Raw genomic sequence first — 21,926 nt, 5'->3', positions numbered from 1 at the left:
ATAGGAGATCATAGAAATAGATTTTTTTAAACTAAAATATTTAATAAATGCTAGTATGACACAGCAAATTAACAGTAGCAGTGAATTTCCAAGGTGTGAAAGCTCCACAGCAAGTATGCTAGTCTTAAAGGAGTGATTTTCAAATTGTACAGCAGGCTGCTCTGAGGGAGGTGCAGGGCACAGATCACCTGAAATTTTGGAGGAGTTTCAGGACAGGATGCTGAAAAGCTAGGATTTTCCTTCCCTCACTAGCCAGGATCTGGGTGAGTTTGAAAGCTCTCTGGTGGAGCATCCACATTTGATATATTGGAGGGGTGTGTATGACTGTATTCCCAGTGCCACATTATACTAACATGATTTGGGAATAAGGGAGCTCTGCTATAGCTGCTGCTTTGTTGTAAGGCTGCTTCTTGTGGAGGGGGGAATTGGTGGAAATGTTGTAACTGATTCCCCTTTTTAAGACCAGTATACAATTAGGACCACCGTCCCTAGATTTCCACAGGCAGCATGTGAGCAAGAATCTCCACACTCTCACCCATAAGACAGTTTATTGGGGGACAGCCATAAGGTTGGGTAGGGGAAGGGCTGTAGCTCAGCAGCAGAGCACCTGCTTTTTATATAGAAAATCCCAGATCCAATCCCTGGCATCTCCAGGTAGGGCTGAGAGAGACTCATGCCTGAAACCCTGGAGAGCTGTTGCTAGTCAGTGTAGATAGTACTGAGCTAGAGGCCTGACTTTTTATTCAGAACAGGAGCCCTAGTTTAAAACCTTGAGGAACACTGCTTTAAGGTGCCATGGTAATATATGCTACAACAGACCAACAATACTGCTTACGTTTGATCCACTTAATACAGTCATACCTCGGGTTACAGATGCTTCAGGTTGCGTTTTTTGGGGGGTTGCGGACCGCCGAAACCAGGAAGTACTGGAACGGGTTACTTCCGGGTTTCGGCAGTTGTGCATGCGCAAAAGCGCTAAATTGTGCTTTGCGCATGTGCAGAAGCACCGTTGCGGATGCTGAGGGTTGCAAACGTGCATCCCACATGGATCACATTCGCAACCCGAGCGTCCACTGTATTGTCATAACCTCATTCCTTCCTTAATTTTAAATATAATTGTTTCCTCCTTTGTTCTCCAGGGGCCTGGACTTAAATATACTGATCAGGCTTAACCTTTGCCGTTTTGGGGGTTGCCAAAATCCGAAAAAATGGAAATGGGGTGTTTGCTAATCTTATCCCTTCCCCTTCACTGCCAGGAATTTTGCGGGGAGGGCAGCACACAGTCAGCAAGTCTGATGTTATTCCTGAGTGCTTTTTGGGGCCCACAAGCTATTAGATTCCAAAGAAACTGTGCTTCAATTTTTATAAGTTATTAATTGGGGGGCAGATTATGAGTTTCAAGCTATAACAGAAAAGGACACAAAATAGTCCCAAACACATTGCCAGTTTTCAAATATGAAAAATGTATACAGGTATCTCAAGTTTGTCGTACTCTGTAAGTGAAGGATATACTGCATGTATGCGAAAGCAGCAAGTAGATGCAGAAGTAACTTGCACATACTCTTCCATGTAGCTCTAAGACTACTGAAGCATAACAGCAATGTGTTTGAATCATAGATCTATATTTCTGAAGCTTATTATTTTGGCCATCTGTTTTACATTTCTGACATGATCCTTAGGTGGTTGTTTATATAGCACACTCTTATATGTATATGCTCTGAAATAAGTTCCATTGAGTTAAATGGGGCTGACTCCCAGCTAGGCTGTTATAGGATTGCAGCCATAGTCTTTTAAAACTATCACATGGAAGTCTTCTATAGCCTGGCCCAGTGGTTTTCAACCAGTGTGCTGTGGCCCCCTGGGGTGCCTTGAATGATGGTCAGGGGTGCCATGGCCTCTGTCCCTCTTTCCTTCCCTCCCTCCTCTGATGCTTTCTCGTGTCTCTGCCTCACAAAGGCTTGCATAGTTGTTTATTGCAGCAGCCTTGGCTATAAGCTCTACAGGCGAATGGTGCCTCTGGGAGGCACCTCTTTTGGGGGTGGGGGGCAGCTCAGAGACCAGGGATGGCAACAGCAGCTGCCTGGAGGACTTTCGAAGGGAGAGGAGAGGAAACTGAGGGAACACTCCACAAGGGAGGGTGTTCGAAAAAGGGTGAGAGGCTGCCAGCTCTGGAGGCAAGTGGTGCTCTATTGCAGCAGCCTTGGCTATAAGCTCTACAGGCGAATGGTGCCTCTGGGAGGCACCTCTTTTGGGGGTGGGGGGCAGCTCAGAGACCAGGGATGGCAACAGCAGCTGCCTGGAGGACTTTCGAAGGGAGAGGAGAGGAAACTGAGGGAACACTCCACAAGGGAGGGTGTTCGAAAAAGGGTGAGAGGCTGCCAGCTCTGGAGGCAAGTGGTGCTCTTAGGCTCCTGAGCCCCACAGGGGTGTCACAGAAAGAATGTGGAGCTGTGGACTCAAAAAGGTTGAAAACCTCTGGCCTAGCCAGAGTTAAGCATCTTCCCCCTTTTTAATCTTGCAGGATCTACTTAATATTGTTAATTGGCCTGTACGACTTTGGTTTTGACTTTGTACTGTATCATGAAATTCTGTGGGCAACCTAGGGATAGTTACCATCTCTCAGCCTAACCTTCCTCACAGGGATTATTTACTATTTATTTATTTATACTCTCCCCTTCATCCAAAGGTCCGAGATTAGAAATATAGAGTCCAATTTTTATTTTAAAAAATTGAAACAGCATAAAACAAAATACAGAGTTTTGTTGGGAGAAAAAATTGGGGTTGAGGATGGAGACCAATAAACTGCCCTGCACTCCTTGATGGAAGGGTAGAGTAAAATGTAATAAAACAAGTGTAGAGTAAGGAATTAACTTGTACCAGCTGCAACCCTGGTTTTTCTTGTCATTCCAGGCTCATGCCGCTGCAGAATAAATTCGCAGATTTTGAATCCAAAACAAAAGTCAAGAGACAAAGATGTAATGGAAGAATCCAGTATCCAGGTGACAAACTTCAATCCTGGTTTTTTATGCTTTCACACTATTTTGTGAGTGTTGTTACTCAGATTCTTGGCTTGCTGACAGTGGATTGTAACTGTTGGCTGATGTCTTACATAGCTTCCACTGTGATAAAATGATCAAAATGTTGAGAGATGCAAGTGGCGTAGTTGTTTTCTCTTTGTATTTTGGCTAGTTACCCTGGAAAATTTGGATGGCCTTCTAGAATTAGTTGTTCTAAATTTTACATAGCATGTATTGTGTGCAATATAGGCAATTATTGAAGACTAATTCCATGCATGTTTCCTTCAAAGGAAGCTCCATTGTATTCCAATAGGATTGTGGCCTTCATGTAAAAAGGTCTCCATTTTGGATATTTTTTGCTTATACAGGTAATAAACTTATTGTAGTACAAGTTAGATTTCAAAGTGAAGAGAAGGCAGTGCAACTAGAACCAAGTAAACTCATAGCTATGGATTAACTTCTAGCTGGATCTGTTATTTTCTGAGCATCAATTTTCACTTGTCTGGTTCAGATATTAAGCACAGATTCGTACAGTATATGCTAAGATATGGAAAAACCTTGGGCCTGCATGGTCCATCTTGCATTGCCTTTTTGGTGCACTGCAATTAAACCAGAAAGTCTTCAGCCCATTTCTTGTAGGGGCAAAAATCATGTGTATCTTCACTTATTAAGCTGAGATTTTTGTCTGAACCATGGCATTTTGTGCATATCCCTGGAAATTGGATATCCTCTGTGACTGATGTATGTTTATAATAAAAAAATGTCTTGATGAGATTGGGCTCTATTGATACTCTAGCAGTGAAAGAGTCAAATGTTGTTTTTGTTCAGTGAGGTCAGTGTGTTTTACGGGGGCTTTTTAGTATTGCAGGAATATGAAGATATGTCACCAGCAAAAGATTTGCAAAGTAAACAACAAAAGGTGGAATATATTGGCCTTAAGTGTTTTATCTTAGTTTGATTGAAATTCATCTTATGTTAAATATTTACATTTATCTGAAGGCTAAAGTATATTCAAATGTTTGTGCTATTTTATATTGCAATGCTCTTATGGAGTCTTTGTGATCTTGAGGAGCTTTTTTTGCACTTGTTTAAATTGCAATCATATTCTAAAACAATGAGCATATAAAATTATAAATGACATTTTATATACAAATAAGATAAAATCTGGATAGTTGAACTGGATCATCCTGTCCACAGTCTAAAGGTCCTGTTTAATAATGTCAAAAGGGACCAAAGTAACATGTGGGGAAGGAAACAGTTCACAGGGAACCTAGATCTGGTTCATACACTTATTTAACATTAACAAGTCTAAATTGGAATTCAAATCTTAATTTATATGCACACCAATAATATGCCTAGTGCTTTATAATCATTAACTCATTTACTCGGTGTTCCACTGAGGTGGGACATTGAGTCCCATTTTACAGTTGGCTAGTTGATGTTTAGCTGGAGTGACTTGCATAGGACCACCAGAAATGGAACATCAGTAAAGCAGCATTGAATACCATTTTCTAGATTCAAGTCAAATCCTGTTCTGAATAAGTGCCAGATGCACTAATGTGCCATTGAAGCTCTGTTGACGGACTCCCTGCAAGTATAGGAGTGAGCCTTCAACTGAGAAAGAAGGTCAGGAAAGAGGAATGTTGTACATTGTCTATATATGTTGACAGTTATAATCCTGAGAAAGGAACTGAGTCTCTGATCCTATGACCTGTGCATAAAAAGGCCATGTGGGTATACAAGCCATTATTATTATTCATAATAATATTTTTTTGTACCATCCTTTATACAAAGTTTACAGGGTGGTTTACAATGTAAAACCCAAAAATACATGCCATCATAACAAACAGAAACAAAAGGCCCACAGCTGGAAAGGCATAGATTGTTCAATTAGCCAAAGTTCTTGGGAGAAGAGGAATGTTTTTGCTTGGTGCCTAAAGATATGTAACAAAGGCACCAGGCAAGCCTTCCTGCGGAGAGCATTCCACAAGAAGGGAGCCACTGCAGAAAAGGCCCATTCTTGTGTTGCCACCCTCCGGACCTCTTGCAGAGGAGGCACACGAGGAAGGGCCTCAGATGGCGATCACAGCATCCAGGTTAGTTTTTATGCATATAGGTGGTCCTTGAGTTGTTGAAGACTCTCACCCCTAACTTGGACAGTCCCTCCAGAAGGATACCATGCTTGATAGTATTGAAAGCAACTCAGAGGTTGAGATCATCATCCAGGGAACCAAAGTAGTTTCTATTCCATAACCTTACTTTAGGACCCCAAACCAGGCCTAAACTGGTAGTGGCATTTCTATTCCATAACCTTTCTATTCTGTAACCATAACTTATTACTTGATTATTTGGCATATAGAGGTTTCACGGAGGGGAATTATTTCTTACCCAGAAATATTTAGAAAGCATGTTGTAGACTATAGTGAGGAGGCATCATTCACCTGCCATCTTCTTCACAGGATAACCTTTAGGGTTTTGATGCTTGTACATCTATGTGCCTACTAGAAAAAAGATGGGGTGCTGATGTGCCAGTGTGTGTTACTGTTTCTTCTTCCTTCTCTTTGTCCACCCTGCATTTTTCCTCCATGTTCTACCCTGCCAAGTTACATGTCTTAAATTAAGCATCTTTTTTCAAACCGCTTCCGTTATTTCACCCTGTTTTAGACACCCTGTTGTTAAGATGCATGACATCTATGTGACATTTGAGAGTTGATGAACAATTTTTATTTTTGCTTGCTTTGATCTAACAAGACTACGTTCTTTATTTCAAGGAAAGCAGTTCGCTTGACACATTATACCTGCCAACAAGGTTATGTATAATGAAGATGGGAAATACAACTAACAAAAAGTGACCTCTGCTTATAAGGTAACTATTTTTTTAATTGAACACTTGAAACTTTGATTTGTTTTAGAAAAGGTTAAAATGCCTCTTTCTTAGGGTAGTAACAGTGGAGGACATCCAGGATCTACTCATTCAGTGCTATCTTCAGTGATAACATTAGGGATAAATGGCCAAGGCAAATAACAATAAATGAAAGTTTCATTGCAATTTCCCCCCTCCCTGACTTGATTTGTATTATAAAACATGTTATAGATACCCAGCCACAGAAAAACAGTTTTTATGAGAGAGAAAAAACTACTTCAGATACTGGATATTAAATGTCAAATACTAAATACCAAACTTTGTCAGCAGCCAGTGTGGCTACCCAAGTTGTTGCTACTCAAAATATGAGCATCCAGGCAAATTTTAAAGAATGTTTAAAAACTGCAAAGCAACTTTAAAGATTGCAAAGCAATTTTAGTTATGGTTTTCTGTGTATGTAGAAGTGTTTCTGAAACCTATTTTTTTTAAAAAAACAGTGTAGTTTTTGAACAGTAACAGTTTTCTACTGGTTCTACTGGCAAACCATCCTCTACACTTGCACAAATCTAAGTCGGAGGAAGAAAAACTGTTGGTTCACTTGTATAATGCAAATGCATACATCGCAAATCTTAAAAGAACCCAAAGATTTTTTTAAATGCATAGATAGTCCATGTGAATTGCAGGGTAGCTAATTCCACTGTTCCTGAGGAACATGTAGATAATGCTGCATGACATTTTATTAGAAATAGTTGTGTCCATTGATACTTAGGAAGTAAGAGCAATGAGGGGCCTAAATGGCACAGCCAGATCACCCTCACAGTCTTAAACATGTAGGTGTAAAAGGGCAAGTGTCTAGGCTTGGTGAAATAAAAAATCAAGGTTACGATTTTTGGAAAGAAATATCAGAAACTGAAGGGCAATGGATGAACAACTGATTGACCAATGGCATGAATTTAAATATCTAGGAATTCATTTGGAATGTAATAAAATGCTAAGCTTCTAAAACCTTGAGTACCATTAAATTTTATTATGTAAAAGTTGACTTTATAATTGATCCTTCAGCCTTCTCAAATGGCTATTTTGGGGGTACAGTGGGGTAGTGGGGACTGAAAAGCCCTGGCACATGGGGGGGTGCAGCTTTGTGGATCCTGTAGCATTTATCAATGTTGCTATGGAGTGTTATTGGCACTCTCTCTCTCTCCAATTCTGATTTGTATTTACTGTGTTTCAGTTGCAGGTGACCTGTGAGACCTCATGATCCTTCTTTAGGAGGCAGATTCTGCGAGGATGTTACATCACCACTGCCGGAGGAACCCCGAACTACAGGAAGAATTGCAGATTCAGGCTGCGGTGGCTGCTGGAGATGTTCACACTGTGCGCAAGATGCTAGAGCAGGGCTATTCTCCAAATGGTCGAGATGCCAATGGCTGGACCTTGCTCCATTTCTCAGCAGCAAGAGGAAAAGAAAGATGTGTCCGTGTATTCCTCGAACATGGAGGTTGGTTGACTTAAGTGAGGTGGGGTGAAATTTGACCAAGCATCAAGGATTTTATCCTTTGCACCTTCACTTTAAACTGCTGTTTGTTTGTTTGTTTGTTTGTTTGTTTGTTTGTTTGTTTGTTTGTTTGTTTGTGGCAGTGGCCACATTCAGATGATCACATCTCTGCATAGTAAGTCAAGATATGTGCAAACTTCATGAACTCTTTGCTTCCCACTTGGTGTGAGTATGGAAATGAAATGGGAAATGGCAGCTTGTCTTCCAGTCATGCCTGAATCTGGAGACCATCACTTTAAAGTTAGCCTCCAGATCTTGACTTGACTGAAAGCAATTAACCATAGTTCCTGGTTGGGTGTAATGGGAAGCTATTGTTAACTGCCGCTTCCTGGCTTGTTCGCTGGAGGGAGAAATGAAGGAACTACATACCTGTATGAAGCTCACTCATGCTGAGCTTAGGCTTTTATCATCTGAATGTGGCTCTTTTTGCATTTGGCTTCACAAAATGATCAGGTAAGCTGGGTAGGACTTAATTTCTGTATTTTTAATTTTCTGTAATTTAAATCTAATAGTGAACTAAAAAATAAAAAAGTGAGTAGCAAGCTATGGAATTGCAAAACCCACCACAAGGGGGCTCCCCTCTGTTAAGTATTTTGAATACTGTACATACCAGAGAAATAACAGGTTGCAAGGATTCTCAAGGAATCCATTCACTTTGCATCTAGGCTATGTTAGTTTTCTCTTGTAAAGTTATTTATTTATTAAATTTATATATTGCTCTTTATCTGAGGAGCACAGAGCGGTTTACAATATAAAAAACACAAACAGAACAAAACTCCCCCCAGTTTAAAAGGCAATAGATTGTTTAATTAGCCAAAGGCCTGGGAGAAGAGGAATGTTTTCAACTGGCACCTGAAGATATGTAATGAAGGCACCAGATGAGCCTCTTTGGGGAGAGTGTTCCACAAACAGAGAGCCACATCGAAAAGGCCTGTTCTCTAGTTGCCACCTTCTGGACTTCTCATGGATGTGGCAAATGAAGAAGGGCACCTCAGATTATGATCACAGGATCTGGGTTGGTTCATGTGAAAAGAGGCGATCCTTGAAGTCTTGCATTCCTGAGCCATTTAAGGCTTTGCAGGTCAAAAACAACCCTTGGAATTGAGCCTGGAAACAAATTGACAATCAGTGCAATCAGGCCAGTACAGTGGTACCTCGGGTTACATACGCTTCAGATTACAGACTCTGTTAACCCAGAAATAGTACCTCGGGTTAAGAACTTTGCTTCAGGATGAGAACAGAAATTGTGCTCTTTCGGCATGGCAGCAGCGGGAGACCCCATTAGCTAAAGTGGTCTTCAGGTTAAGAACGGACCTCCGGAACAAATTAAGTACTTAACCCGAGATACCACTGTATTGGTGTTACATTCTCAAACCATCTTGCCCTGGTGAGCAACCTGGCACTGAATTCTGCACTAGCTGAAGTTTCTGAACCACTTGGAGAAGCAGCCATATGTATAACATGTTGCAGTAACCTAGAGGTTACTAGAGCATAGACAACAGAAGTTAGGGGTGCAGCTGGGCCACCAGCCAAAGCTGATGGAAGGCACTCTGCACCACCGAAGGACTGAGCCTCAAGCGACAGCAATGGATCCGGTAGTATTCTCAAGAAGTATACCTCTTTCAGAGGAGTGTAATGCCATCAAGAGCAGGCAACCTCCCATCTATCCAATCTAGAAAACCACCCATTAACTGCCTTACCTGGATTGAGCTTCAGTTTATTGGCTCTCATCCAGTCCAAGACACCTATAGATGTAAGGGAGAAGTAAAACTGTGTGTCATCAGCATATCGCTGACAATGTACTCCAAAATTCTGTTTCATGTAGGTGTTAAATAGAATGTGGGATAAAATCTAATTCTGAGAAACCCCACATTGACGGCTCCATGGGGTTGAAGAGCATTCCTCAAATATCACCCTTGGGAAATAGACATCCAAGAAGGAACAGAACCACAGCAAAGCAGTGCTTTGAAACTTTTGTTTAAACCAACTACCAAATGTAGATGATGATACTGGGGTACCTCGGTTGTTGAACATAATCCGTTCCAGAAGACCGTTTGACTTCCGAAATGTTCTACAACCGAGGCACAATGGGCGGTTGGCAAATTCCATTGAGAAAATGGAGAAACATGCCTCAGAAGCCGTTCAACTTCCAAGGCGCATTAAAAAACGAAAGCATTCACTTATGGGTTTTTGGCGTTCGGCTTCCAAATCATTCAGCTTCCGAGACGCTCAAAAACCAGGGTTCCACTGTAGTAATGTTTAAGAGGTGTGCTGTTTTTGTGTCTTTGGTTTCTTTGAGCTGGTGACATAGTTTTTCTATGCAGCTTCGAAGCCCAGCCATCATTGCAAATGTTCAAAGGGAGCTCCTGGGAGTGTAAAGATCTGATTTGGACCCATGAGAGCACCCATCTCTCTCTTCCACCCCACCCCCACCGGTACAGTGTCACTGGGAGGCTTGGTGTATATTTCTGCATCATTTCCATTGTCATTTGCAGCCCTATTTGAACATAGTCACAGTAGCAGCTGGTCTTGAAAGCTCCTTGGGAATGGCTATTTTACCAGTTTAAAGTTTCTGTCTTTTTAAAAGCAGCCTTCAGCCTATGTAGTGAAACATAAGTACCATTCTAAATGTGATTCTAGTACAGACATTTTATTTTTGTTTTAAAACTTGCAAATAGTAAACAAACAACCTGGGAATTAACAATGTGAAAGTGACACAGACTCACCATCCCTAGTTAAGGGCAGTGCTCCAGAACTCTGTACTACAGGGATTGAACAAAAGAAATTGTGTGTATTACGGTTAAACCAGGGTTTGTGTTCGCACTTGGGGGGCGGGAAGCAAAGAGAGAGCCATTTGTGCATTAATGGGAAGCCACAGTTCAGAGGTGGCTAAAATGTGGCCCTTCATAAGCTGCTGGACTACAGCTCCTGCATTCCTGAGTGTTGGCTGTGCTTGCAGGAACTGATGGAAGTTTGGAGCCCAATATCATCTAGAGCAGTGTTTCTCAACCTTGGGCCACCAGCTGTTTTTGAACTACAACTCCCGTCATCCCTGACCACTGGTCCTGCTAGCTAGGGATGATGGGAGTTGTAGTCCAAACCAGCTGGGGTTTGAGACCCCAAGGTTGAGAAACACTGGTCTAGAGGGCCACAGGTTCCTCACCCCTGCCATAGTTAATGGTTTCCAGGAATGTATGAACATGGCCACTGTGTACATAAAGTGGATTGGAGCCTATGTGCTAAAATGTAAAATTGGTGAATTCGAGATAAGATGGCAGAAAAACTGGAATTTAACGAAAGGGAAACTCTGAGAACTTTTATGTGGCCTCTTACTGGGGAAATTTCTCTGGAGGCAAGAACTTAGGGAACAAACGGATCCAAGTGAATCATGTTTTGCCAAAATGCAACAAAGCTTTGTATGCCACATAAGTACCCCTTCATGTATCTAATATACATAAATTTATTAGAGGCTGAGGTTTTACTATGGGAATGATTTTGAACACTCAAGGAAAGCATGATTATGTATTTTTCAGTTCTGCTCATGTAGCTCCCACCTTCTGTTGACAATAGTATGTTTATTGTAGACTCTTCTGCATTATCTTACATTGCTCCAGTAGAGTAGATTCCGCTTGCTTACCGTTGGCTATATTTGTAAGAAAAAGAAAAATATTTCTGTGTTGCAAGAAATAGTTCTCATGCTTTATCATTGTATCTCTTAGATCTTGTACGTGTATGTCTGAGTGCATGTGCTGCATAAACATGAAGCCCATTCCTTCTAGATGGTGCTAACATGGAACTGAACATTTAATGAGGGGGTTGATTTCGCCATGAAATATACTACTAGTTAGTTAGGAGAATAGCACAGAAATAGCCTATTGCTGCTTTAAAGCAGAGCTTATAAATCAGGCTTCCTCAAACTCAGAACATACAAACTACAAAAACTGTCTTCTCAAAACATCTGGAGGGCTGAGTTTGAGGAAGCTTGTTATAAATGATCAAAATGCATTGAGTTGGCAAGTTTTAGCTTAAACTTCAAGTATTGCAAATTGTATGATCTTTTAAGGTCCAGTAGAATATATTATGACCGCTTTTTATCCTTCCTGTGGTAAGTGTGGCCAGAAGATGGCAGTACAAGTGTTTGCAAAACCGATTTAGAACTGCAATGAATTTACTCCTCAAAATTACTGTGTGAGTCTTGATGTCTGATAATCTCCACCTGTTCCCTAGTTATGCAAATATTCATCAGAATATTTGATAGCTTCGATATACAGTGATTTTTTTATTTCACTATTTGATATCTGCCAGTTTATATTAGCTATATTTGATAGTTCCTAAAAAGTATTTGACATTAGCTGTACTTTGATAGCTGGTAGGCAGTGGTATGTTAAAGTGGTTTTCAGACTTTATGAAGGGAATACTGATACAGCTCCTGGACATTACAGAGCATTCTGTAGCATGTTCTAAGGTGGTTGCTTAGTTCACACAGGGCAATGCTTAGCTGCCTCATTCCCCCTTGGCTACACATTGCAGAGGAAAGATCAGTAGTGGTGGGCAAACTGTCTTCCAGCGAAAGTTTCAAAATCACTCTACTCTGTAACATTGTGCTGACGATGAGCATGCAGTAATATTTAATAGTAGATTTTGAAAAGCTGACATGTAATCATTTATATTTTTAATCGTATAACTTTTGATTGATAACATGAAATGTTGTTTGATAGATGGGGTAGGGGTAGGCTTCATTGAAGAGATACCAACAAGTTCAAAGCATTCAAATTCTCAGATTAAAATTGAGTAAAACAACAACAGTAGTGAAGACCCATGGTCCTAAATAGGATTATAGTAGCATCACTTGTTATAATACTGTCTCTTAGCATGAGTTTTTAAGTTGTCATGCAGATGCTTTCTCAGAAATAGTCTAATTTAAATAGATTGGCTTCTTCTATTCCTTCCAGTGGCTACTGAGTACTTATATACTTTCTGGAATTGTTCATTGGGCAGAGTGGTTTTTGTGTGTTTGTGTTAAAAGCTAGTCTTAAAAGTGCTTGGTTTAACACCTGCACAAGGTAATAACAGAGCAAGATAGTTACGTTAACAGTGTTGCCCTAAAGTAGGGTTGCCATATTTCAAAAAGTGAAAATCTGGACAGAAAAGTTGTTGAGCTTTTTTAAGTTTTGCTCATTTTTAAGGAAGTTCACCAAAATTGACATGGGTTGCCTGTCATACGTCCGGATTTTCCAAGACATTTCAGCGATTTTCACCCAGCCACTGTTTCCAACTGCCGAATCCCAGCTATGTCCAGGAAATTCCGGACGTATGGCAGCTCTACCCTGAAGTTCTAGAGCCCTGTTAGATGATTGCATAGAAAAATATCTTTTTTTATTGGAAGCTTCACAGTAAAGCCAACCAAAAAAACTATGCTTGAACAGAACTTCAGGGACATGCAGGAAGAACATGAGATTAAGGTTTGGAGCAGCTGGGCTGACCTCAGGCTTGCTACACCATTGGGAAAGCACTTGGTGAAAACTTCTTAATTCATTTCCTGGCCACCACAGTATTTACCCCTGTTTTTTCACCTCATTTTTTCCTCCTTTGCTTCCTCTGTTTGTCTTGAGAGAAACAAACCACCAGCACTGGTCTGCACTTAACATATATAGGCAACCCTCCATTTATGCAGGGGTTTCGTTCTGAGGCACCGTGCATATACGGGAAGTCATGTATAATAGCACCCATTGTAAAAGCCTGTAAACACCCTCTAAAGCTCTGGAAACCCTTTAAAAAACCCTTTAAAAACCAGCAGCCCTACCAGACGGGCAGGAATGGTGGCACTCAGTCTTCCTCATTGCTGGAGGAGGACAATTTGCACACAATGACAAGCAGTGTAGACTGGTACCCCAAAGTGCTTGGTTGTGGGTCAGATTCACTTGATGGGGCTGATGGTGTATTGCAAAAGAACATGGGGATGGGCAGCTGGCACTTTAGTCTCTTCAGCTGGTCAGGGCACGTTTGGCAGCCTCCTGGTCCACAAATGCAGCTTCAATATAGGTGCCAATATTCTTTAAATTAAAATGTCATTTGAAGCGGTCTAGCCAACCGCAGTTAGCTCAGAACTCATTTGCAGGCTGCTTGAAGCACACATGCAGCCTGAGAGTCTTCTTGTGCACGGTGCTGCCATTAATGGGGATACTCTAGCAGTTTATGTCCTCTAGACACAGGTTCAGTGCCTCATGTGCCTTCACCAGGGCCTCAATGTTCAAAACTCCCATTGTTCTAGGCACATTCTGTGACTGGTAATTTAATTAGCATAAACAGTTTCTGAGCTCTGGGTGCAGTCCTGCGCCTAAGTTTTCAGATTAGAACTTCTGAGTGAAAGGAAAGGAGGACCTTTTTCTTCCACCCCACTTCCAGCTACTCTCTGAAGACTGGAGAAGAGACCCTCTTAAGAATATTAGGGGGGTGAGCGGGGGAAGGACTAGACCATGTAAAAAACGAACATCATATTTTAGCTGCAGTTCATTCATTTTCAGCTTTGTATTCTTGTGATTAAAAAAAACACACCTAGACATTCTGTCGTTGCACCCATAACCTAGGTTTAAGTTGCCATTTAGCTCCTAGCTTTCATATCTTGTTTCTAACACTGGGCATGTAGTTGGGGACTATGGCAGTTGCATGTGTACATGCACTTGCTGCCCCGATGCCAGATGGCCAGGGTATAAATAAATTATTATTGTTGTTATTTTTTCCTGTACCTTAATGGCACATATTCTGGATTCATTCCTGCCAAACTTGCATGCCACAGCACACACACTCACGCCACTCTAGAAACAGTCCAGCACTTCCAATTTCTCCTCCAGCGTTGGCAATGCTGTGTTTAGGTGCCACATCAAAGAACAGCTTTAAAAAACTCCCCCAAAACTCCCAACACAATTGCTCTCTCCCTACCTCCTTTCTCAAACGCCTAACTCTCCACAGGCCTCAATGGTAGGTGCAAGGGCTCTTGGAACTGCAAGTACAAAGGCCTGTGCGATTGCTAGGTGCTGTTTCCGCTCCTTTTCTGACTGTTTCATGCCTCTTCTGAGGCTGTTTCAGCGATTTTTATCATTCACTCACAGGTATGGCGTAATGCACATATACCTGGTGACACACACATGTTGAATGTACATAAATGATGGAATGCCTGTAGTCAGCCTCTGGCTTGTTTCCTTCTTAAGTGTAGCAGAGTTAGGAGCAGACGAGAAGCAAAGCAGAGGTGTTTGAGCAGTGTGCACAAGTTTGCACTGAATCTTAGTTTTTAAAGTGGTTTAAAGTTGTATTTTACCCAGGCCAATGTTTTAAACTGTCCTTGCAAATATCTTCTCAATCTTGTATGCAGATAATGCTGGTGTGTTTGTGCAGGACTGACTGCCAGGCACCTTGGCAATTATGTACGAGCAAAACTACTCTTAGAAAGGTTGTGTGTGAGAGGGGGGGGGGAAATATGTGTGTTGTGTTAGAATATCAACTCTACACTGGTGGGTTTTTAAAGAATGAATCCAGATTTCTGGGGGTAGAGGGAAATCTGTGATATTGTTTTTTATTATTTGTTACCTTATTTTCTTTCTCCTATGGCTGGATGTTTACGTGCCTGAAAAACCTTAATTTTGTGAAATGGCAAACCCAGATTATTTTCATTTTATAGAAAATGCTTTTATCAAGATGATCTGAAATAACATGTAGCTTACATACTTTGGAAATGCTGTGAACCACAGAGGGCATTCTTTCTTTACCTTATACAGCATTGTGCACTCCCCCCCCCCCAAAAAAAAAATACAAGCTCATCTTGCCAGACCACAATACATCTGCATCTTGGGCCAGCAGATGTTACTTCACATGCTTCTTTTTAAGACCATGAAGCGCAAGGCAAAACAGAACACAGAAACAAGCATGACATTTTAGAGTTGAAGGAGCTTTGATGCATAGAAATACCTTGAGCAGTTGCATTTAGGATGCACAGTGGAGGTCGGGGAGCTTGGACGGCGTGAGCAATCTGTACCATGTACTCCTGTTTGGTTTGTTTTTGACCAAGATGTGGAAACTGAGGATGTGAATTGAGATGAAGCTTAATACAAGAACTCTGCATCAGTTAATTCATATTTCAAGTAAATATGAATTTCAGTGAATCTACCTCTAATTTGAGCTGTTGCATGAGCTGGATGGATAGTTGCTCTGTATGAGGCAGTTTCCTGTGTTCCCATTAAAAACATTATAAATCACAACAGCACTAAAAACAATTAAAAAGGCCTGATTAAAATGATGCATGCATATTAACACCTTTTCTGAAAGCACATACTTCCCTTATAAAAACAAAATAAAGCGTATAGTGTGGAAGATCAGTGTTTTCCTTCTGCTAAAGAGTTCATTGTTCTACTGTAAGTAGGTTTAGCAATCAGGGTAGCAAAGTATCAGTTAGATGGTGCAGCCCTGTCATAATAGTTAGACAGAAGAACAGTAGCTTTTACATTTCCCCCCATCTTTGTCTTTTCCTGGTTTGGCTTATGGCGGGGGGACGGGACTTGTCATGGAGGACTTGGGCCAGAAAAGGAGCCTGCTGCCAGGCAGAGTTAGGAGCAAAGACTTCTTCAAGAAAGGTACCGACTAGCACCTGTGGTTAAAACAAGCCATGACTTTGCATTGTATCATGTTGCCAGACAACAAATCATGGTTAGTCTGCTGAGCTGCATTCAGATGTCTTAACAAGCCACACTTTGGCTAAACAAGCTGCTGTTCAGCATTATGTGTGAACCAGGCTAATATGCAATAATGTTGAGTCTGTTCAAAAGGAAAGTGAGTTCATCCGTAAGTTAAAATACATTAATTTTGTTTGTTACTACGTTGTGTATTTTTGTGTGTTCTTACTGTAAACCATCCAGTGATCCTTGGGTGAAGGGTGGTATAGAAATTTAATAAATAAAAATAAAATTCACTTTTTCAAATAGACCCATGTTCCAAAATACAGCCTGCACCTGAGATTTTGGTTTATTATTATTATTTATTCAACAGCCTCTGCCCTGGTTCTGCCAAACCACATCTTAAATTCTCTGAAGTTGTAAAGCAGCTTGTATTTTGAGGGTTACTACTGAACTGGAAAATTGCATACAAACAACAGTTGTGTGCCAATATTATCAAATTGTTTGGATCAGCTAAGACTAGAAAGCCATAAAGTAAAATTTTACATATTTTCAATTGGTGAAAGTGAAAAAGGAGGAAGACTAGCTCTTCCCCTAACTTTTTAGATCTGTCTATCTATCTATCTATCTATCTATCTATCTATCATCTATCTATATCTCTATCATCTATCTATATCTCTATATCTCTATCTATGTCATCTAGCTAGCTAGCTTGCTTTTATTACGGTAAGTAAATAAAACGAACAGCTTACAGCATAATATAAGTACTAATTATTATCAATTGCAAGATAGTTGGGTAAGATGATTTAGTAGGACACCCTCCCAAGAATTGTAACAATGTATAGAAAAAAATTCAGATGCCTTTTTGTGTTCTTCTGATAGTAGCTAACCCATTGCAATTTTGTTTAACTTTAGCTGATCCCACAGTGAAAGACTTAATTGGAGGCTTCACGGCTCTACATTATGCAGCTATGCACGGCCGAGCTCGGATTGCACGCCTAATGCTGGAATCAGACTACCGCGTTGATATCATTAATGCAAAAAGTAATGATGGCTGGACTCCTCTGCATGTGGCTGCTCACTACGGCAGAGACTCGTTTGTCCGTCTCCTGCTGGAATTCAAGGCTGAGGTTGATCCACTCAGTGACAAAGGTACTACACCACTTCAACTGGCTATTATCCGCGAAAGGTCCAGCTGTGTCAAAATACTCCTAGATCACAATGCCAACATTGACATTCAGAACGGCTTCCTGTTGCGCTATGCTGTGATCAAAAGCAATCATTCTTATTGCCGGATGTTCCTTCAGAGAGGGGCTGATACAAACTTGGGGCGCTTAGAAGACGGGCAGACACCATTGCACTTGTCTGCTCTTAGGGATGATGTACTCTGTGCACAGATGTTATACAACTATGGTGCAGACACTAATACAAAGAACTATGAAGGACAGACTCCGCTGGCAGTTTCAATAAGTATTTCTGGAAGTAGCCGACCTTGTTTGGATTTCCTACAGGAAGTAACAAGTATGTATACTGGAAATCTTTAATCAAAGTCCTCCAATGGTCTTTGGGGGAAGTTGGTGGAAAAATGAGTTTCCTACTTAGCTGGTTATTACTTGAAAGTTTAGGCAGGCCCAGAGAATAACCACTATTTTCCCCTTCAGAATCATGCTTGTACTTCAACTTGTATACATTCCTCCTGAACTAACTTGGATTCAAATCCTGAATTTTTTTTGGTCAGTCCTAGTCAATCAGCAGTTCTGCATGTGGCAGGAAGGTAACAGAGAATGAAGGCTGAGAAGTGTAAAATACATTTTTCCAAGGTCTTTCTCTGGTTTACAAAGGAATGTTCAAAAACTGCTGCTTGCTCATAAATTATTTTTCACTTTTCTTTGTTCTTCATTAGAATGGGAGATGATACTGAATTATTTATCCCTTGGGGCTGCGAAATGAGCCTGGTTATTGTGTTGACATCCTTTGGACCTCACAGTGATATTAACATGTGTATGTTGGTTCTTAAATTACAGATCTAAGCAATTCGTGGTTGATACCACTTACTACTAAGTAGTATTATTTTCACCATCAGTCTTCTGCTCATCTTTGGCGATCAAACTTTACCAAACCAATTCCTTTTCCAGCAGTTGCCTGACACAATATTTCTTCTTGGTTTGTGCTTATGATGCAGTGTTGACATGGTTAATATGTACTGTTTTCCTTTGTCACTAAGCCCCCAATTTATGCACATTTAACTTGTGCACATTCAGCTTGACATGCATGGCAAAAAAAGGAGTGGAGTTTCGAGGAAAATGATTTTGGTAATCCCACCTGCCATTGAATCCAGTGTCTTTTGCCTATATGTGATTTTTGGCTTTAGGCATGATCCCGAGAACGTAACCCCACTCAAACTGCAGGCTTACTTTTGAAGTAAAATCTAGAGTATACAGAATAGAGCAGAGCCAGAGTTGTTTTTGTGACAAAACCATATTATAACAATCAGCCTATTACGTGTGCACTGTATGATAATGATATCTCACCGTAGGTGGAACTTGTCAAATGTAGGAAGCATGTAACAGCCCATAGTTCCAATTCTGTTCAGTACCAATCACTTGTCTTTTCTCTAGTCATTGCTGAGATGTGGGTAAGACTAACTCAGCTGTATCTGAGGCTCCTACATTAAAGAAGTGTGTGTATGTGTATGTATGGGGTTTGATTGCTAAATAAGCTCAAGGAGGCATGTCATAGGTATGTAAATTATCTGCTCACATTATTGAATTTGTACTTCCTTTGAAACTATAGAGGGATTAATTTTTAACATACAGATTTAGTAACAGGTGTAATACTAAACTTTGCTTCAGCATTATTTAATGAAGTTTGGGCTTTTGTTCATTCTCCCTCACGTCACTATACCACTGTTCTCTCTAGTTTACAGAAACCATTAATTTATCATCATCTAAAAAACAACAACAACGCAGATCTTTAAAGCATTTCCTTATTTTACAAAAAATTGTCCCAGAAAACTAATCCTTTCCTTTAAAACAAAGAGAGAGGTTACTGCCATTTGCATTGTCAGTGTTTTTTTTTGGACTTGTAGATTTCCTTCATTTTCTTCTTCTCTGAAGTATGATTTCACCCAGTTTTCTTTGCATATAACAATGCATTCATATCCTAGTTACTTTGTATCCAGGCACTTTCTCTGCAGAGTTTTTCTTCCAGCTTACTTTCCTCCTACCCTAGCAACTTCCTGCTTAGCACCCTCCTCTGTGTGTCATGTGGGAATTTAGGATTGGTTTTTTTCTTGAACACTTAAACCTTTTTTTAAAAAAATTGTGCTTAATATGTTCAGATTTTTGAACATTAAGGCTGCAGTCCTAAACACCTAGATTGAATTTTGCTCCATTAGACTCCATCGAACTGACTTCCGACTAAGGTATGTTGGATTGCCCTTCACCACTGTAGTTAAGTAATTTTTAGTAGCACTGTTCCTATCAATGTCTCCCTTTTTAAAAACTTCTCGGTCTCCTTAACCCTACAGTGTAATTTTGATCTTTTTCAGTGTCCTTCATGGATTGTACATGGATTCTATACTGTCTTTTTCTTTCCATCACGTCCCTTCTATTGTCATAATCATTTAACCCTTTAAACATGTTCAGTGCTGTAGGCATGTATTCTCCTGATTTTGAGTGTATGCCTTTCTTCATCAAAATGTAATGCCACACTAGCACTGGCTAAGATTTGTGGAATGGCTGAGCTGAAAGATCTCTGTGCTTATTTTCTTCTGAGCCTATCCCTTCTAAGGCTTGCTTTGCTCACATTCTGCTTGGCATACTTTCAGCACTACCCTTGTACAACCCTTTGAATACTTAAGCATTGAATCAGCAGTCACACTGGTTTCCTCCCTACACCTGTTGTTTTCCTCTTTCTGATGCCCAGTGCATCCATGTGTAGCACACCCAGTGAGGGATGGCCTTGGGCCTCTCTTGGCCATGTTGGTCCTATTGCATACCCTCCTTAAATGCTTTTGACTTGGCAGGAATGTGTCCTTGAACTGTGGTAATGCCTCTTGCTTCCTGGATAAAGGGTGGAAAGGGTTGTGCATGTGTGCTGACTTTAGCATGCCTGCAGTGTAGGCAACTGTACAAAGGAAAGTCACATCCATTGCTTGGCCCACTCTTGCCTTTGGTCCCGTTCCCCATGCAGCCCTTGGGATGAACATGGTTCCTTGCCCCTGATTTAGGCCTTATTCCCAAGATTTACTGCATTTGTCTCTGCCTCTGGGATGCTATTTGGATTTGATACCCCGCCTTTCACTCCCCTTCAGCGGCTAACATTCTCCTTTCCCTTCCTCCCCCACAACAAACACTCTGTGAGGTGAGTGGGGCTGAGAGACTTCAGAGAAGTGTGACTGGCCCAAGGTCACCCAGCAGCTGCATGTGGAGGAGCGGAGACGTGAACCCTGTTCCCCAGATTACGAGACTACCGCTCTTAACCACTGTTTATATTGTACTTTAGCTAACTAAGTCAAGACCGCAGGGAGAGTACTCCCATCACAAAAAGTCAGTACAGGATGTGTCCATTAGTAAGTGGATTGAGCCACTTCCAGCTTTTTTGGCAAACTTGCAACAGGCTTATGAAAAGCCAAGGTGCAAACTCATTCTTATTTTTGTAAAGGGAGTGGTTAGTTGAGTTGCAGCACTTCCTTAAGCGAAAACCTCCAATGTGGGGAAAGCAAATACTTTCAGCTTGAGAGAAGGCTCTTCAATGTTGATACAGTGGTGCCCCGCAAGATGAATGCCTCGCAAGACGAAAAACTCGCTAGACGAAAGGGTTTTCCTTTTTTTGAGTCGTTCTGCAAGACGAATTTCCCTATGGGCTTGCTTCGCAAGTCTTGCGAGTTCTTGCGAGTTTGTTTCCTTTTTCTTAAAGCCGCTAAGCCATTAATAGCCGCTAAGCCATTAATAGCTGCTAACAGCCGCTAAGCCGCTAATAGCCGTGCTTCGCAAGACGAAGAGACTCGCGGAACGGATTAATTTCGTCTTGCGAGGCACCACTGTACACTCCAAGCCCCAACGTGAAAAGGTCTTTGTCACCTGTAGCCATGATGGTAGCGCTGTATTTTATATTATGTGATAGTGTCTGAACGCATCCCTCTGCCCATTTCACTCTAGGTTGGCTTTGACAGTTTGACTAGGTGGTAATAACTGTTTGTGGCAACAAAGTATAAAGCTGTAGTTACGAGGTTTATTACAGTGTTGCAGTAGTATAAGCAAAAGGCACATTACTGCTCTAAGGAGCTTCTATTGATCGAAGGGGACCAGGCAGCTTTAAGGCTGGATGCTTGGAATGTGGTTTCCTTGATAATCATAATCAGAGAGGACACTTAAACAAGTTAGTCTTCTCAAGGGAGATTATTTAATTACATTTTGTATCTTTTATACTACTGTACTCCCTTTGTTAAATTGAAATATTTGTGGATTGAAAAGTAATTTGAAAGCCTTTTAGATCCCCCTTTCTTTAGACACCTACAACTGAAATGAATCTAAATTTTCTTTGCCAAAATTTGAAAAAGTGTGTTCCGTGTTTTTAAGTCGTGCAGTGGCTTCCACTCCTACGTAATTTGAATCCTTTGAAATTGAGAACTTCATGGAATGTAGTTGTGGTCAATGGGGCAATTTTCCTGCATCAGCATCTTTCAATGTGTAGGAAAATATTCTATAACTTAATACGAAGTTTTAAAATCATTTACTTCAATTAATGGTTATAAACTTCTTCTGCTTTTCAAGTCAGGTTGTAGCTGATGGCTTAGTTCATCCTCTTGCAGAGATGTTGTTTTT

The 21,926-nt window shown here is 40.9% G+C and overlaps 1 protein-coding gene across 8 annotated transcripts in view; it reads left to right on the top strand.

Moving 5' to 3' along the window:
• Window positions 1-21,926, top strand: part of ASB7 (ankyrin repeat and SOCS box containing 7) — a 41,616-nt gene that overhangs the window by 4,777 nt on the left and 14,913 nt on the right. For 3 of the 8 annotated variants that reach the window (XM_028706537.2, XM_028706535.2, XM_028706536.2), the window contains exons 2-5: window positions 2,911-2,999; window positions 5,789-5,883; window positions 7,112-7,378; window positions 17,014-17,619. In XM_028706537.2, coding sequence (XP_028562370.1) covers window positions 7,168-7,378; window positions 17,014-17,619 — 817 coding nt within the window. In that variant the 5' untranslated portion in view covers window positions 2,911-2,999; window positions 5,789-5,883; window positions 7,112-7,167. Of the gene's footprint in view, window positions 1-2,910; window positions 3,044-4,532; window positions 4,644-5,788; window positions 5,884-7,111; window positions 7,379-17,013; window positions 17,620-21,926 lie in introns of all 8 variants that reach the window. The other 5 variants (XM_077918978.1, XM_028706540.2, XM_028706539.2 and 2 more) reach the window with 5 other exon arrangements.

Source organism: Podarcis muralis, chromosome 14 (assembly GCF_964188315.1).
Source record: "Podarcis muralis chromosome 14, rPodMur119.hap1.1, whole genome shotgun sequence".
Lineage (NCBI taxonomy): Eukaryota > Metazoa > Chordata > Lepidosauria > Squamata > Lacertidae > Podarcis > Podarcis muralis.
This window is presented reverse-complemented; position numbering and strand designations above follow the sequence as displayed.